General features: G+C 44.2%; 1 protein-coding gene across 10 annotated transcripts in view; it reads left to right on the top strand.

Annotated features, from left to right (window-relative positions):
* RNF152 (ring finger protein 152) overlaps positions 1–18,137 on the top strand; it is an 86,492-nt gene extending 68,355 nt beyond the window's left edge. For all 10 annotated transcript variants that reach the window (XM_043443856.1, XM_043443855.1, XM_043443854.1 and 7 more), the window contains one exon: positions 10,155–18,137. In XM_043443856.1, the coding sequence (XP_043299791.1) occupies positions 10,287–10,901 (615 nt within the window). In that variant the 5' untranslated portion in view covers positions 10,155–10,286 and the 3' untranslated portion in view covers positions 10,902–18,137. The remainder of the gene's footprint in view (positions 1–10,154) is intronic.
* Positions 18,138–18,695: the final 558 nt, after the last annotated feature.

Here is an 18,695-nt window from a genome sequence, read left to right as displayed (position 1 = left end):
AGATTGAAGCAATAAACACTCCCTGCTCAAAGAAAATAATCTCGTGAATGGTTTTTGAATAGACTTATTTAAAGTGATGGCCATAAAACCCACCAGGTTTTTAACATGCCATCCTTTTTTCAAATGTTTAAAATAGAATGTTCTCCAGGTAACTCGAAGAACTCTTAAGAAATAAAGGAATTCAAAAAAGAGGGGGTATATGTATACATATGGGGCTTCCCGTGGCTCAGTGGTAAAGAATCTGCCTGCAATTCGCAGGAGCTGCGGATTCGATCCCTGGGTGGAGAAGATGCCCTGGAGGAGGGCATGGCAACCCACTCCAGTATTCTGGCCTGGAGAATCCCACGGACGGAGGAGCCTGGCGGGCCACAGTCCAGGGGTCACAAAGAGCCGGACACTGCTGAAACGACATAGCACACGTGTATACATATGACTGGTTCCCTTTTCTGTGCAGCAGAAGCGAACATGACATTGTAAAGCAACTGTGTGCATGTGTCAGCCACTAAGTCACCTCCAACTCTTAGTGACCTCATAGACTGTAGCCCACCAGGCTCCTCTGTTATGGGATTTTCTGGGCAAGAACGCTGGAGTGGGTTGCCTTTTCTTTCTCCAGGGGATCTTCCCCACCCAGCGATTGAATGTCTCCTGCATCTCCTGCATTGCAGGCACATTCTTTACCACTAAGCTACCTGGAAAGCCTGGAAAGCAATTATACTTCAATAAAAATTAATTAAAAAAGAAATATATCTATTAAATTTTTTTCATGTGTGAAAATAAGAGAGTCTTAACAATTAGGTGGTTTTAAAAACATTGAGCTAAGACTTTCTGGCCCTGTATCTCCTCCCAGCCTTCAGAGGCCTCAGCTGGATGGCGCTCTCATTGTAAATCACACGTGTTCTGTCGCACTTTGAAGGGATGCCCATGTGTTTGGGAAATGTATCCCAAAGTTGAACCATCAGAAGATGCTTCTGTATAGGGCTGAGATTCACCTGACCAAATCTAAATTTGTTGAGCTACTGCAGGACAGTGCAGATGAAAAATAAGAATTGTATCCAAAGTTCAGAACATCAGGAGGCATTATCATGGTGTCTTTGTGAAGTTCCATCAGATGAAGGCTTGTCTTTAATCTGGAGCTGTCAAAAGGAATTCTAGAGCCATTGCTTATTTGTTGAAGCAGTAGAACCATATATTTCAGTGTGAAGAAACTTTGGAGCCCTAACTGTAAGTTCTCACCAATGGTGTTAGTAAATATTTGCTGTTGGTGGGACTAGCAGATGTTGGCCATTGTCAATGTTCTTTGCTCAGCTCTCTTTCCTCCTATTGTCTGGGAATGGTCATTTAAAAGGACAATGTAGTTGTAAAGCTGATACTCCCTTAATGTCTTCCTCAAATAATTATGGAAATATTTTGCATTCTGTGGCTTGACAGAAAACTCAGGTAAGATAGCTCATGTTAGAGCAATAAGCTGATTTGAGGATGGGTGTCTCCGGAGTAATATACTGAATTTCAGGGATTAAGGGCAGAGCTGATGAGAAACAATGTGGACCTGAGGTCAGCAGATGACGTCCTGTCGGCCGGGTCCCATCTGTGGCCTGTTTCTGTAAAGGGAGTCTTATTTAACGCAGCCTCAGCTGCTCTTTGACATTCGATCTGACTGTTTTGACACTTTGATGGCAGAGCTGAATATTTGCAAAAAAGCCTGCATGAACCCAAAAGCCTAAAAGACGCTTCATCTGCCCCACAGAGGAAGGTTGTGGGCCCTGACGTAAATGAAGTATCATGGGAAAACATTAAAAAAATGAATTCCCTAAAGGTTTCAGTTTGTGCTGGAATTTGTGGTTGGGTAAGAAACGGGCGTGGGATGCGCGTGTGTGATTCGTTTTGTGAAAATGCAGATATTTACACCGGCCTTCGGAGGCTCTCTGTCCCCTGCAGGTGAAGAGTAGGGGCCGGTGGGGGCCCCTGACAGAGAGAGGCCTCTGCTTTCCGGGGCGCTTGCCCCTCTGACAGCCCCTCAATCCTTAACGCACAGTCTTGGCCCTCAAGCCATTCACCCCAAAGGTGACTTAATGTGCTTCCTTGGCACTGGGCTGTCTTTAGATTTCACCTTGCAATACCACCTTAAACTCCGGCATCTCTTGAGACTTGTGAGTTCAGAGCCACCTTTGCTATCTGAGATAATGCTGACATGGGTCAGATGGGATGCTTAATCAAATAAAGAATATTTCTGTGTCCTTTTCTCTGACTCTTGCTCTCCAGTGTCTGGAGTCAAAAGAATAGTGGGCCAGCTAAGGTTACTTGGGCTCTAGTATCCTCTAACAGGCAATGATAGCTCTTTGCTTAGCGGTTCTGTCTAAGCCCTGTGCGCGATCAGCTGAATTTGTATGGTCACCTGAAGAAGAGCCTCCCTTTTACTGCTATGTCGACCCTTCCCCTTGACTTTGGTTCTCAGATCCTTCAGCACTACTCAGGATTCTATGAGTTGAAGTGATTGATCTTTTACCCTCTTCTCTACCTGTCTATCTGATGGCATCTTTTATCATCGCTTCTCTCCAGGGAGCCTGGGGATCCACTGACAGTCCTTTGTATCTCTTCTGCACCTTTGTGACCATCTGCACCTTTCTTTCTTCACCATCCTTGGGTGATCAGAGCAAGTGAAGGTGCAACTGTATGTCCGAGGCCAGTGTTAACCTTGGCTTCCATATGAACCAGACGGTTATGCAGGCGTCTCTTCAAGGGACAGTTGGAACCTCACCTTCACCTACTAGCAAGCTTGGATAATGGGATATCTTGCTTGAGCTGAGAAGGTTATTGATTAGATATAAAATAGTAATTCCTTTGATTATTGCTACAAATCAAAGTTGTGGCTGTTTTCTGTTAAGGTGTTAGCTCTCTTTATGCTCATTCATTAAATTCAAGGCATAAAGGAAGAAACTTCTTTTTTAAAAAACGTTTTGTTTTTTGTTGGGAATATAGCCGATTAACAGTGTTGTGACAGTTTCAGGTGGACAACAGAGCGACTCAGCCATACATGTGCATGTATCCATTCTCCCCCAGACCCTTCCTATCTGGGCTGCCTCGTAACAGTGAGCAGAGTTCCCTACACCATACAGTAGGGAAGAAACTTCTGATGTTTCCTGTTTATTTTAGATGTCTCACATAACCATGCATGAGGTCACTGACAATTAATATGTATAGATGATCTCTCAGGTATAAAGAGAATGACTGTAGAACAAACAGCCTGGCAGCTCTGTCATTTGCTGAAAACCCGAGTGTGGTTAGCAGTTACTCAGGTCATGGAACTGTTCTCACTAGAAGGGACTTGAGGGACCATCTAGTCCAGTGTCTTGGAGAAGAGGACCCTGTACTCTTCGAGAGGTGATTTGCTTAAGGTAACCCATCTACTTAAGGGCAGAACTGGAGCTAAATGCTTTCTCTCCCCATTCCTAATAGTAGCGATTGTCTGATAGATACTAAAGCAAACAAACCAACAAAGCCCAGTGCTTGTTATACTGAAATCTGGCTTTAATTCCTAAAAATGTCTTGATTCCAATATACTTTGATTTTAAATATTTATCCCCGAGTTGTGGATGGGTCTGATTCATCCCTCTTTTCCCTGCCTTGACTTAAATGAAATGCTCCTGAGTAAATACATCTCTGGAGACTGTGGTTCCATTTCAGCTGCTTGGTTAGTTGCATTTTTGCAGCAGAAGCTTTGGCACGTGGAGGGCGCGGCACCTCGGCCGTGGCCGTGCCCCCTGTGCTCGTGGTTACCCCGATAGGCAGTGCGGCAAGGCTAGTCCCACTGCGGTGTGGCAAGGCCCCAGGTGGCCACTGCCTTCTGGTGGGTCTGCTGCTCTGCCCGTTTAGCCAGTGACCTCCGTCCTCCCCGCCTGCCTCTGCTGCTGGGGCCGATCTGCCTCCAGCCCTGGCACCATCCTTTGCCCCGTACCCCCTGGTCACTCAAGACTTGTTTGTTTGGCCACACTGAGTTGTTTGTGAGATCAGAGTTCCCTGACCAGGGATTGAACCCGTGCCCCCTACAGTGGAAGTTCAGAGTCTTAACCACTGAATCGCCAGGGACGTCCCTGCTTAGGACTTTGAAGTAACCATTCTCACCCTCCTGGTTTTCTGTGTCATCAGATACTGCAAACCATGATGCTCATGGGAGCAAACAGGACAGCTTTTCTTTAGAGTTTGGACTGATAGAGTTCTCATTGGAGATTTGTTAGAGCCCTGGGGTCCACTGCCTTCTCCATGAAAACAGACAGTTCTTACACCAGTTGGACTTTACACGCTTTAGGCAATTGTGTCCTGAAAGGGTTGCTCTCTGCTACGAGAGGACCAAATGTCAGCCACACACCTGTCACCGACAAGCCATGCCCATTCCTGCCATTAATCAGAGTGTTTGCCAAGATCCAGTATAACTACATGGTCTTGCCAGTCGAAATGCCAGATTAAATGGAATTGTAATTCTTTTCTCTAATCTCATTTCAAATATTTACATTTTCTTGAATAAGTAAATGGCCTGTATCAAAAAGACATGCTACTTTAAGAGAGCAAGAAAAGCATATAGTGACTAGCTTAAGACTTCGAGATTTTTTTCAGTGTGACCATTGAATTTAAGATCCTCATGGGGACCAACAAGTGGAACCATTCAAAGTCAGTCAGATGTGATCGGTATCAGCTCACGGGTCACAGTGCTGGGGAGAGGCTTCATACTTGATGTCACAGCTGCAAACCTAAGTCACAGTGTATGAAGAATCGTGCAAGTATAAGCAGGGTAAAACTACCTGGACTGTGGCTGGCGGCTTCCATATCCTAGAGTTTAATGTTTGAGGGTTTCATATCTGAGGATACAGAGGGCCAGCATCCTAGGCCATTTTAAATAAGGAGCTTGAATATTCTTGGATTTTTTTTTTTTCATTCTTGGATTTTGCTATCCTAGAGGGGATTCTGGAACCAGTCCCCCACAGACACCGAGGGATGACTGGATATATTTTATCAGCTTTTTATCTTTATGTGCATGGACTTCTGAAAGCAACTGAACTATAAAAATTCAGTGTTGAAGACCTTTGCTTTTTACCACCCACTAAATTCATGGGAGGACTTGATCACACCCATACTTTAATAAAGATGCTTAAAATTATGTAGTTTTTTAACAAGAAGAAATTTTCTTTTGTGAAAATATACTGGTATTGTAGAGCACCGAATGTCAGTTGACCCTGAACAACACCCCTCCCTCTGGTTTTGGCATTTCCCTCCAAGTCACACCTTCCTCCATTCATATACATCTCAGCTTTTTAAACTGTTTTAAATCCAAGGCATGGATTAGCATTGAGTTCAGTGATGATTCAGGGCCTTCTATTTGTGTATTGTGTAATTGACATTATTTATGAAACTGTTTTTAAGTATTTTTAAATTAAGGTATATGCTTTTTTTGTCGGCTGCTCTGTGGGACACGCAGGGACCTGAGTTCCCTGACCAGGGATTGAACCTGTGCCCCCTGTAGTGAAAGCAGAGCCCCAGCCTCGGGACTGCCAGGGAAGTGCCAACACTACTGTTTCATGAGGACATGTTTGACCATGTGTTGTATCTCGTATGCCATATTAGTTTGAGAAGGCCCTCCCTTAACTGCTATTCCTCTTTTTGTGGTCTGTCTGGTTGGTTTCTTTTTTTTTTTAAATCTTTATGTTCTTTCAAAATAAACTGTACTGACATTTAAAAATCATTCCAGTGTAGTATTTCAGTTTACACCTGTTTTTATGCATTCTACCAAAACACACTTTCCCTTTGGACCTGAGTGTTTACTTTGAGTATCACGTCTTGCTCCTGTAAGGAACGTGATGGCAAAGACAGGTTTGCCAGTGTGTGCTGGTGTACCCTGTGCTTGGGAATTTGGGTTTCTTTTCTAGCTTATGTGGGCCTTATTTTTTCTATAGTTGACTCACATCTTTTGGGTTTATGAAAGGATGAAAGGGAGAAAGAATGATTCATCATTAGCTTTGGTCCAGAGCCTCATAAATCTTCTTCTCTTTACCTAACTAATCATCATCATTACTAATTATGAGACAGGAGATAAACTGGAATTCAGTATGGGCTGGCTTCACATAGAACAAATCCGCGTATAAATCAGGAGGCTGTCCTGTCGTCAGAATTACTTGAATAGCTGAGCAGAGAGGGGAGGAACTGTCTTCCCCTCTGATTTTGTGTTCAGCCTGTGTTTTAAGGCCTACTCTGGGATAAAGTTGGAAATTTTAACTTGGATATGTTGGAAATTGAGTCGTATAATCTAATTTTAAGGGAGCTCGACACCAATTAAGTGAACATTACTTGGAACATAAATTCATGAATAAAGTGCGTGTTGGTTTTGTTGAAAAATGGTGGTGTGGCAGGTCTTGGGGCAGGGCCAGGGGACTGCGCGCCTTCCTGCTCCCTGGGCTGCGCTCACAGCCGCCCTTCGGGGGCCAGGAGTGCCCTGGGCAGATCGCGCCGCGCCTGGCGGGTCCACGGTGGAGGGAAGGAGGCGTTAGCGCCAGGGCTCCTCAGCCCTTCACTGCCTGGCCGTGCCTGAACGCGCCCTTCCGCCGCGAACCTGCAGCCACGTGTGTGAGTGTGTGTGTGTGTGTGTGTGTGTGTGTGTGTGTGTGTGAGTGTGTGTGCGTGTGTATACATACATACATACATACATATATATCTCCCAGTGGCTCAGACAGTAAAGAAGCTGCCTGCAATGCAGGACACCCAGTTTCTGTCCCTGGGTTGGGAAGATCCCCTGGAGAAGGGCATGGCAGCCCCCTCCAGTCTCCTTGCCTGGAGAATCCCGTGGACAGAGGAGCCTGCGGGCTGTAGTCCGTGGGGCCTCAGAGTCAGAACTGACTGAGCTACTGAGCACTCAGACACTCCTCATGGTCTCGGGCCGCCTGGGCCGTTTCCGTCTGAGGGACGTGCTGGGAGGGGTCCCCGGGTGTCCTCCTACGCCCCCCCATTCTTCCGTCCAGCCAGTGACAGTGAGTGCTCCCTGAGCGGGCTGCGGGCTGCTGTGTCTGCCTCTGGCTGAGATCTGTTCTCCGGAGGGGCCATCTAGCTCTCTCAGGCCCGGTCCTGACTTTGCTCTACAATATCAGACCCATGTTTTCAGCTTCCTTTTGATTCTTTAACATCTTCCTGAGTAACTGATTTCTTATCCCTTCCCAGCACCTCAAATGGAGCACAGCCTCAACAGGACTCATCGTGTTTCTCTTCACCTTTCCTCTTCTCTTGTGTCTGTTTCACCCTCCTCTCACTGGGCCTTTGCCTCTTCCCCTTACAATCCCATTGTCGATGTGGCCAGATCCCACGTGACTGCTCTAAGAGCTGTCAGCACTTTTGATCTCTTCATCCTTATCGCCACTGTTGACTTCGGACACACACACACACACATGCACACGCATGCACACACACGCACATGCACGCACACACACACACACACACACACACAATCCTTATCTCTTGTCTAATACTACAGTAGCTTCCCAGCAAGTCTTTCCCATCTATCCTGACTGTGGCTGCCTGATGAATCCCACGTCCTTGGCACTCGGGGGTGTCCACAGTTCGTGGTCTGGGGTCTGTGGCCCGGGCCGGGGTCCACTCACCTCTCCCCTCCCTGTAGGCTCTGCTCTCCCTGGCTGGGCCTGCCGGAGGGTGCCTGCAGGTTCTGTGTGAATTTTGTTTTTTCAAAAGGCTTCCGGGAACTCCCTGGTGGTCCAGTGATTAGGACTTCACCTTCCAATGCAAAGGGTGTGGGTTCGATCCCTGGTCAGGGAGCTAAGAGCCACATGCCTTGCAGCCAAGAAACGAAAAACAGAAGCAGTACTGTGACACATTCAATAAAGGCTTTAAAAAATAAAAAAAATAAAAGGTGTCTGTATCAAAGACCTAAACGTCTAGGCTAAAACTGTGAAGCTCTTTCTTAGAGATGGCATCTGAAGGTTACTCTTGTGTTAGAAAAAAACCTAGCCAGTGTCACAGCTAGAGTATAAAAGTAACTTTGTAATTGCTCACCCCTTTCCCTTTGCTCATGCTTATTTCTGAACTTGAAAGTACCCTGTCTTGAAATTTTCCCTGTCTAAATCCTCTCCATAATCCAGACTCTTCACTGGGCCTCTGATTGCTCCATCCAGCTCCAGTAAGGCAAGCATCACTGTATTTATGTTACAGCTATTTACTTGCATAGCTGTTTAAGTACGTCTAGGCTGTGAGTTTCTTATGGGTGGTGACAAGGTCTTTGTTACAAGGGACAATAATAACTACCATAATGCTTGACACATGGTAAATATTCAATGAGAATTTGAATGAATAAATGAATGGAAGAGAAAATACCTTCATGAGTTCATTCTTGCCTAACTTTAAATAGCTTCAGTTCAGTTCAGTTCAGTCGCTCAGTCATGTCCGACTCTTTGCGACCCCATGAATCACAGCTTAGGAGTGGTATTTGGGTCTGATTCATCTTAATAATCTACCATGGCTAGTATTGTGCTTTTTGCATCATAGATACTCAGTAGATATTTATTTTTTATTTTTATTTCTTATTTCAGCTTTATTGAGGTATAATTGACAAAATAGATTGTAAGACATTTAAGATGGACACTTTAAAGTATGGAAATAAGTATGCATTGTGAAAGGACTCCCCACATCTCATTGATTAACACATCCATCATGTCACATCTTAATCTTTTTTTTTTTCTTTGGGTGAGAACATTTTAAGTTCTACACTTAGCAAATTTCAATTATTCCACAACTGTTTCTTGAAATGGTAGATAGATGAGCAGTTGATTATAATATGCGCTTTCTGAATGCTGTTACTATATTTTATTTTCAGTAATTTAAGTCCTCTTACAGCAAAATATTTTAAAATGTTTCTTTTTTTGATTGTCAGCATTAATTTTTATCAGTGATTATTTCTGACTTTAAACTATTTCTACATTTTGATTTTGATCTTAAATCGTAATCACCATGGAGGGATGTATTCATAATCGCACAAAGGAAATCAAAAAGAAAAAGAAGTTTCTCTTTTTAAGAAAATTGTGAAGGAGGTTATCTGTATTATTAGCTCCTGCTTCTGGGTGTAGGTGGGGTTCTAGGACTAGCAATTATTTCTACAACAATGGTTGGATAGTTTTTTCCAGAGTCATCATGGTTCCATTCAGAATACATAATTTGGATGCTTTCAATAGGAGATGGTCTTGGGCAGCCTTTCTTAAAACATTTGATGGATTCTTTAAACTCCAGTTAAGTGAACCAAGTTATCCTGCCTCCTATCAATACCAGAAGGCTAACATTCTTCTCCTGGGTTTTTTTTTTTTTTTTGGTGAAGGCTGCTTGCCGGTTTTCTTTGACAATAATACTTGATTATAATCAGTGAATTAATGGTATTTGCTCTTGGTTCTGTTGGTGCAGCCCCAAATAATCATGAAATTAAAAGAACTGACTGAAACATACTCGTGATCCTGTGTATTTTTGTGACCCCTCCTGTCTAAAGATTCATTGTTGTTATTTGGCAGTTGTTTGTTTTGCTTTTTGACTCTTTTTAAAGCCATTTGACAAAACCTGCCTTGGTTCAGGAGATTTGGGGGAAAAGATAACCGATACCTGAGTGTGCTTCTTTGGTGGCACCATTTTAATTACCTGTGAGAGAGGAATAGTCCTAACACACATCCATGGAGTGAGCTGGCTACATGATGTACCTAGATTTGTAGAGGTGCCTGTATCTGGCAATGAGCACTTACGGGGTGGTGAGCAGAATCAGAAGAAGGTCCCAGGCGCAAAGGAAAGAAATTTAGGAAATGCTAGAAGCTTATTGGAAACGAGTTTCTGCAGTGTATTTAGAAGAACAGTTCAGAAGAACAATAAACAGAAACAGCTTGCTCCCTCTGTAGAACATTTGGGGGGCATTGCATACCCTGTAGAGATACTTGTTTCTTTAGAAATAAGAAAAGTATTCGAGGAGAGGACTCGCTCACTCACTGTCCACTGGACATCCCGGGACTCTTCCAGTCTCGGGAGCGGGAAACTTGTACTCATATATCGTGACATCCGGACTTTCGAGCCGAGGAATACATCCATCTCGGCCTGTTGGAAGTAATTCGCTTTGTGTGCGTTTTTGTCTCCTTCAGAAATGGGCACGCCTGAGTATGCTGGAAGGCCGTGAGCGCCCCGACCCCCTGGTGACCACAGCGAGCCCCGCCGGAGGAAGCGCGCCGAGCGGCGGGCTCTGACCGGCCGGCCCGGCCCGCGCCCGGCTCAGCATGGAGACGCTGTCGCAGGACTCGCTGCTGGAGTGTCAGATCTGCTTCAACCACTACAGCCCGCGGCGGAGGCCCAAGCTGCTGGACTGCAGGCACACTTGCTGCTCCGTGTGCCTGCAGCAGATGCGGACGAGCCAGAAGGACGTGCGCTGCCCCTGGTGCCGCGGCACCACCAGGCTGCCCCCGGGCTTCTCCGTGTCACAGCTGCCCGACGACCCCGCGGTGCTGGGCGTCATCGCCATCCCGCACGCCTCCGAGCACACGCCGGTCTTCATCAGACTCCCGAGCAACGGGTGCTACATGCTGCCCCTGCCCGTCTCCAAGGAGCGCGCGCTGCTGCCCGGCGACGCGAGCTGCCGCCTGCTGCCTGGGGGCCAGCCGAAGGCGGTGGCCGTGGTGAGCGTCCCTGCGGCCGAGCAGCAGCCCCTGCAGCCCGCGGCCCCGGGCAACGCGGCGGCCGAGGAGCCGGACCGGCGGGGCGCGGCCAAGAGCTCCACCTGGTCCGGGGTGTGCACCGTCATCCTGGTGGCCTGCGTCCTGGTCTTCCTCCTCGGCATCGTGCTCCACAACATGTCCTGCATTTCTAAGCGCTTCACTGTGATATCCTGCGGCTGAAGGGGCTGCGGGCAAGGCTCCGTGGGTGCCCACTCGGGGCTGAGCAGCTGTTGGTGGGGGGATCGTGGTGAGAAGGCGGGGGGCCCGCTGACCCCGGGGGGCCCGGCGCTGGCTCCCGGGCCCTGGGCCGCCGTCTGATTACCCGAAGACAGACACGAAGGGAAAGCAGGCAGAGCGCTCTCATTCCTGGTGGCGACGGCTTCGAAGATGGTTGCATGCATCCTCATAATCACCTATTAAATGGACTGTAATTTATCATTTCTCCAAATCATGTTACGAGATAGACCTATTCTACTTAGACGTTAAACTGTTGGAAGTGCATACAATGTGATCTTCTCTAAATGTGGTAGATTAAAACAAAGATGCCCTGCATACAAGTAGAATTAAACCTGAAAATCCATGTAAAAAATTGAACCGCAACATGCAGTGCTGGTTTCTTTCCTTTTTTTGAGAAAATGAGACCCTGTCTCCATTTAGTTGCTAAGACTTTTTATACCGTTTTGAATGGCACCCAAATTAAAATAAGTTACGCGGACAGTTGTCTTTTCCGGAAAACATCTGAACGAGTGTTTCCAGTGTGCTGTGTTTTGTCACGTACGTTTGTTTTTCTTCCCCTGTAATTAGAGCTCGCTATGTGTTTATTAAACCGAAGGCCGGATCAGGAGAAATAAACTGAGTAATAATGAGAAATGCCTAATCCCACAGGAAACCTACATGCCAGTTTTTCTCAAGCCATCTCACAAAATAAGAATTTTAAATGTAAATATTGTGTATTTGTGTGTGTGTGTATGTGTGTGTGATTTGATTTACCTCAGGTTTTGAATCTTTTCAGAAGAATCCCAGGAGTAAGACTTTGTAGGCGTGAATGAGTCCAGAGTCTGAAACAGCGGCCACCTTGCGGCCACCTGGACCCCCCAGCGAGGTGTCACAGACACGTCCCTTGCACACTTGCTCCTCTTCTGTGTGTCCAAGTCCTGTATTCTGTGAGGCACAAATGGAGAATGCAGAAGATTCTGTCTTTTCTCCCAGTTGTGATGTATTCCAACAGCTCCAAGTGTTGGTAATTGCTAACAAACCTGGACTGGCGTTTTAAGACAGTCCATGATTATTTCTTAAAAGAGATTGCTCCGTGAGAGTTAAGCCATTTCACATTCCAGTGTCTTCTTGTTGGTAGAAGTGAGACTTTCTCTTGTATTTCAAGATATGTTTTTATCGAGAAGCGTGGCAAGGTGAACTAGCAATGCACATCCCAGTGTAAGTGGACCAGCTCACCATCAATTCGCAAATGTGCTTAAATGTTTAATGGCCTGCAGTTGCTTGCAAAGAAAGATCTGGTTTTAAATGATACATTCTATGTCTGAATATGTGTGCATTCAGACAGAGCTGTGAGCTTTACAGTTCTCGTTTCTTTTATGGAATTTATGAAGCAAGTGGTGCATGCCAAGCCACCCTGCCCCCATTCACAGATATGTCTGTGTTCCACTGAATTCCTGAAAACAGGGGACAGGAAAATAAGGCGTGACTGCCTCCAAAAAGTAAGGCTAGAGATAATCCTTAAGACTGAGATAATTTAATTTACCTACATGCTAACTTTTACCTTCAAGCAGCACAAAATATGGACATTAAAGTTATGGCATTAACTGAGATAAAATGACAATATAATGAATAGAATCCCAAGCTAATATTCATTGACATGAGAATTTGATATAAAAATATGAACTCGGGTTTTTCAAATCTTTCAAATTTGTCATTAGCCCTTTAGGAAATGTATTTGAAATCTCAAACTAGAAATTAGGTTAAAATGCCATTTTATTGTGTAAGCTATTGGGCATTATACAACAAATAATCTAGGATTTGTTTGGTATTAATAATTTAGGTATCATATTAGCTGAATACTATCCTCTATTATGTAACCTAATATACTGTTGGGTTAGTTTCAATTTCTCAAACTCTCCCAGGCTGCCGTGATGCATGTCTGACCTAATTTCTGTTTCTCTTGGGAAAAAAACCCCACAGAAACGTTGCACTGAGGATTCTGCATTTCAAATGGACGTTACCTTGCAATGTTAAGTCATGCCATATTCAAATTGTTTTGTGAATGATATCTACATATGTTTATGTCCTACAGGAAATGACTAGCCCTGGAGTGTAGTGGGGTAGAATCCTACATGGTCTATAGGTTATATATAGACACCGACATACGTGGTGATACAGTGACCTGTGTTTCTTAGCACAAACCCGCAGAGTACAAATGTCCACATACTTTCTACTGAAAAACAATCCCAATTGCAGTTAGCAGTGCAAAATTACTCGGCTCTATGATAGATTCTTGACATTACAATTTAAGGTACAGTAGCAACCCCAAGCAGGATTTTTGTGTGAGTCTTACTGATGTAAAGCCATTGTTTAAGTGGGTTCTGCCGCTAGTGATTCATTTGTGTACCTGCTTAATCAGTGTACAATTCTGTGTGTGCCGAGTGTGCGTGTGCGCATGTATGTGATGTCTCAGCCTGCCGGATAGAATGTGTATAGGCTTCATGTTGTCTGATGTTATTTGGCATCCACTGCTCTGGCCTCTGGCACTTGCTCATGACCCTGAGAACACGTCTACCCCATGTAACACAAGCCCAGTGACACCATCAGCCAGAACTCACAGTTCACATCAGTGAAAAACTCACAACGGAAAGCACAGGAAGTCGGATCTGAAGGCAACCTCTGGTGGCTGGATGTTTCAGACGACTCCACTCAGGCCCACAGAGATGCAAGACAGTTTGTTCTGCAGCGAAAGGGGGGCCAGGACTTTGCACGGCGGTTTCCTCCTGCTCCTTCCTAGACCTATTGCCCTCTCTGTCGGGCTACGATCTCCTTTCAGGGTGGATGAATGCCCACCCTTTACTAACTTAACTACTGTTTAAGGTCTTTGTTTTTATAGATTTATATATTCGTTTTAGTTAGCATCTACCTCTCTGGGAAATGAAAGGAGGGTTGACTTAGGGATGAGTATAGACAATTAAGGAGAACCATGTGATCTGAATTTTTTGAGTTGCAAAACATTGGTTTCCCCCCTGCCTCCCACTTTACCTGTAAAGGACAGTGAGTATTGTGTAAATAGTAAACTATAAGAAGCATGGATTTTTCTTTATTAATGATCTTGACATAACCAAGAGAATGCTGAATATGCTAAGTAGAATCAAGTATGCCATCAAAAAGCATTGTTTTGGGGAAATTTTGTACAATGACCTGGGGCATAGGTTGTGATGAAAAGGCAATAGGTTCTCAGTTCCAGTCATACTTTATGATCAGAAACCTATAAGATATTTCCTTTAAAAATATAGTTCAGTTTAATCTTGCTCATGACTTAAGAGTGGTTCCCTTGATGGTTAAACCTTGTACTGGTGCAGCCAGCCCTTGGGATCTTCATGATTGGCGCTGCTCAGTAGAATGTTCTGTGATGCTGGAAATGTTCTAGAAGTTATGCTGTCCAATACAGTAACCACATTGGTTACTGGGAAACCGAAATGAAATTAGTCTGAATGAGGAACTGGATTTTGTATTTTAAGTTAATTAAATTGATGCCACTCACATGTGGCAAGTGGGTATCATTATTGGACAACGGATTCTGGAGGGTTATGCAGTGGAATCTAGCATCAAGGTGTTAGTGGAGTAGACAGTAAGGTGGAGAAGACAGTTTGTGGTTTAGTAACCTGAAGTTGGCTTAAAATTTTTTTTTCCTTTCTGGGCTTAAAAATAAATGATCTCAAGTATGACAGTAAAAATGCATTGATTGCCCTTTGGGGTTATTACTTAGATACTCTGGGCCAAGGAAAAATCAGTGAAGCTTAAAAGAGTGCTTGGTAAAGCCCCCTTTCTGGGATCATTAGCTGCATGTGAATCTATTGTCCAAAAATAGTAAGTAGTTAGACAGTAGCTGTAAAATGTTTGACCTGCATGACCTGTACTGTGAAATTGTGTTTAGGGTCTTGTGGCCAAAAAGTAAATGTTACAGAAAAAAAGAAAAAAGCCTAATGAAATCCCTCTTCACTTCCAACATCTTACTTAGACTCCATCACTGCATTAGTAAGGTGTGAAATATAGGAGCAAGCATGTTTTGCAGTGTTCATAGGCAGTGTTTTTGTTTGCCCTTGAAGTCTGCCAGCTCGTCCTTGTATTTGAGGGGGGGCATAGGTAGGCATCGTTTTTCAGATGCCAGACTAAAATGTAGGTACTATTTTTAGAGTGAGATCTGACATTGTTTTAGTCTTTTTGTTGTTGTTGTTATCCCTGAAATAATTGAAGATTTGAATTCTTGCACAATGACACTTTGTTTGACATTAGAAAAACATTGCCCATGAAAAGTAAAGACCTGAAGGTTATTAAAGTTACTAACATTGCTTTTTAAGTGAGTAAAGGGAAGCAGAAAATTCAATTTGAGATGTATTTTCATTGATCAGACTCTTCCTGATAGTATTTAATCCAGTCTAGGTTTTTATTTAAAGAGCTCTCATAGTTTTATTTGAAAACTTGTACTGTGTCTAAAGTGGTTAGTCTGCTTTTCATTGTCCAAAATAATGTTAATCAAATGCATTTGTTTTAAATACAGAACTTGTCAATGAGCAGGACTCTTTAGTTTGTCCTTAAAAATGACTACGTGTTTTGCCCAATAATAGATTTTCTCTAGACTCATGAGGAAATTAGAGGGCCAAAGATCACTGGTATGAGAGGAGTGGGATGCCAGTGGTTTGAATTTCTATCTTCTCTTAGAAAAATGATGCTGCCAACTGGTCAGCATCTCGTTCCCATGCGAGAAGGGTCATCAGTCAGTTAATCTGTCATCCTCGGCCCAGAAGGAGAAGCTGTCCCTTACCGCTTTCATCATTCTCAGGAAAACGTTACCCACAAAGCAATCCTTACCAGAACGGGAACTGCAGAGAAGGATGAGGCAGTCAAGATAATTCAGTAACTGTTTGAAAGTGATAGTCTATTTCAAGAGATGATGACTAGTTGCTGAATTTTGTTAAACCTGAAACATTTCTAAAAATATAAGTAGAAATTCAAGCCATTGACTTTGCTGACACAGTTGATTCACTGTATAAAGATATATATCTATACATATAGGTATAAATATATACATATATATAGGCACATGATTTAGCTGTAACTGAAGCTTAAAAAATCAAGTAAAATGTTTGTGATGTTTTCCAATGTGGGTTATATAATGTTGAATTTAGGTATTAATTTCTCAACAAATGCTATAGGCTGCATCCATTTTGTCAAACCAGCTATCTTTGGGAGTGTTTATATAACTAAGGTCTTGAGACTTCTTATATATGAAGAGGTGAGTTCTACCATATGAAGAACATTAGTGGGTGGGACATATAATCTCTGTCTTCCAAATGACTTACTTTTGGCTCTGCTCAAGTGGTCGTGAGTAGAGCACCATTATTCTTGAACTCTTGCAACATGGCTCCATTTTTCTGCACAAGTTTCCTTGCACAGTTGGGCCAATGATTTTTTTTTTTTTTTCAGGATTCACTGCCTGGGGTATCCCACTATCTATATCCCACTTATGATGTAGCGGTGCTTGAAAACACTCATCTCGTTAGCTGGACTTTATTATTCTAGTCTAAGGTTTTTGATACTATTCATATTATAGTCTTTTTTAGAGACAATCAGTAATATTTGGGGCAAAAGTACTGAGGGGTCTCTTGAAGCCTGCAACAGCATGTATGTTTTGTTTTTCTGAGGGATGTTCCCTTATAGCTGGCCTGGTTCTTCTAGAACACTGCTCTAAGCTCATCATGGGATGCAGGGCTGGTAGCCCCTGTGAAGGTCTTCTGTGATCTCCGTGGGCTGTGTTACTGGATTATTCTAATAAGAGTGTTCCAAAGGGAAGCTCAGTCTTTAATCTGACATCTGCATTTTGAGAATCGAGAAGCAGAAGTTTGGATATGATGGCAGTGGAGGAGCATGGGTGGAAAAGGGAGGAAATTGATGAGGCAGGTGCCCCTTAGGGGAACAAGTGGAGGTATCTGTGTCATCTCTCTTTCGAAAGTGGGGGGACACAAGAGCTGGAGTCTTACACTGTGCTGCAGAAAACTCCCGGTTGGCTTTTCCTGGCTGAGAGACAAGCGGACTCTTAGGCAGGCCCTGTTTGGTGGAGGTGGGGCTGTGACCTTGAGTCTGTAGCAAAAGAGAGGCCAGAAAGTGAGACGACGCCGGCATAGAGGGAGGAAACCCATAGTGAGACCGTAGCTCCCAAACAAAGCAGAAGCTGAGGGTCAGTCCTGGCAGAAACCAGCTGAAGAAAGAAGAGTGGGAATTAACTGAGCCAAGCACAATTAGTCACCCAAGTATGGCCCACAGAACTCAGCTCAGGATGTGTCAGCTGAAGACACGGGAAGGTGCTCAGCTGACGGGCGCGTCCGCGGAGGCCCTACTGGTGTCGGTCGGCACACCATACACTTTCAGGCCCTGCTCTCGGGCTGGTGGTGCAGTCACTGCAGACAAACTCCAACGATGTCCTCTTACCTGTGGAATGCAGTGCCCATGCCGTGGATGTGACCTGACTTGAGTAGGTTAATACTATTGGGAAGGCTCATTCAAGAACATTTCGGTTTCTCTCCTGGTTGAGGTCATTTGTTATATTTTTCATTCCACCACTAGTTCCCGTTTCGCTCCCTTGGCAGTTGCAGGAGGCTGGTTTCAGCCTGGGACGGTTACACGCTCCCAGCGTAAGCCACGCAGCTGTTACACTGAGGCCCGGCCACTTGTACGACTCTGCTGGTGGGTTTCCTGGCCTTCTTGATAACTAGTACTCCAGTCAAATGGCTAGATTAATGCTGCTCAGAGGCTGTTAAGTCCTTGACGTGTTTCATTTAGAAGTCTGTGGATTATTTATTTTAGAATCTTTTTTAAAGGGCCAAACAGCCCTACAGATAAACGAGCTGCTGGGCTGTGTAGAGAATATTGTCCAAATGTTGCCAAATACTGACTTCATAAGGGGGATATCAAGCTGCTGTTTATAAATCTGAATGTCTTAAAAGCATTCTTGCTTGCTGTCTCTGTTGTAGGTGGTGTCTTAGCAAGTCCTGAGTTTTTCCAATGAACCTGATTTTAATATATGGTATTTTTGTATGCCAATCTGGTGTCTTGTCCTTTGTATATGTGGTAATGTTGATTTTATGACTACTGTTAAAACACATTTGCTATGATTAAAATTCATGAAATGATTTCAAATAGACTCATGTGTTGGTTTTCTTCCCCCCAACCACATGAAGAGGAAAAAAAAGCTGGCTGGAATTTTCATCATCAGAGACTCTGAGAATTTTAATAGACTTGGGTCATAAAGCAACAAGGAGCTTCTGAGCCAAGGATTTTAAGTGGAGGTGACCTTCAAGTGGCTCCTCTGAGAAGTTAAAGAATGCATTTAATGAGTGAGTCCAAGTGCGTTTTTGTGCAGTTGGGGGTTTGTGTGACTTCTGGTGGCCCCACCTTCACCCTGTACCGTTTAGAAATGATGCTGTTTGCACCATCTTTATGTACCTTGTGCAGAACAATTTCACGCAGGTCCCTGTGTAGTGAGAAGTACCATGACCTGGTCTCTTGGCTCCGCGTCTGGAAAAGTACCTTTTAACAAATTTTCCCAGTGGTCAGGACTCTGCACCTTCACTGCCGGAAGGTTCAGGTTAAATCTTTGCTTTTGGGGAAACAGGATCCCACAAGCCACCAAAAAACAAAAGAAACAAATGTTTTCTTCTGTGGAACAGAGGGTGTTTGAAGAGCTTTCTTTTCTTT

Source organism: Cervus canadensis, chromosome 23 (assembly GCF_019320065.1).
Source record: "Cervus canadensis isolate Bull #8, Minnesota chromosome 23, ASM1932006v1, whole genome shotgun sequence".
Taxonomy (NCBI): Eukaryota; Metazoa; Chordata; class Mammalia; order Artiodactyla; family Cervidae; genus Cervus; species Cervus canadensis.
The sequence above is the reverse complement of the archived record's forward strand: the minus strand, read 5'-3'. Positions and strand labels throughout refer to the sequence as shown.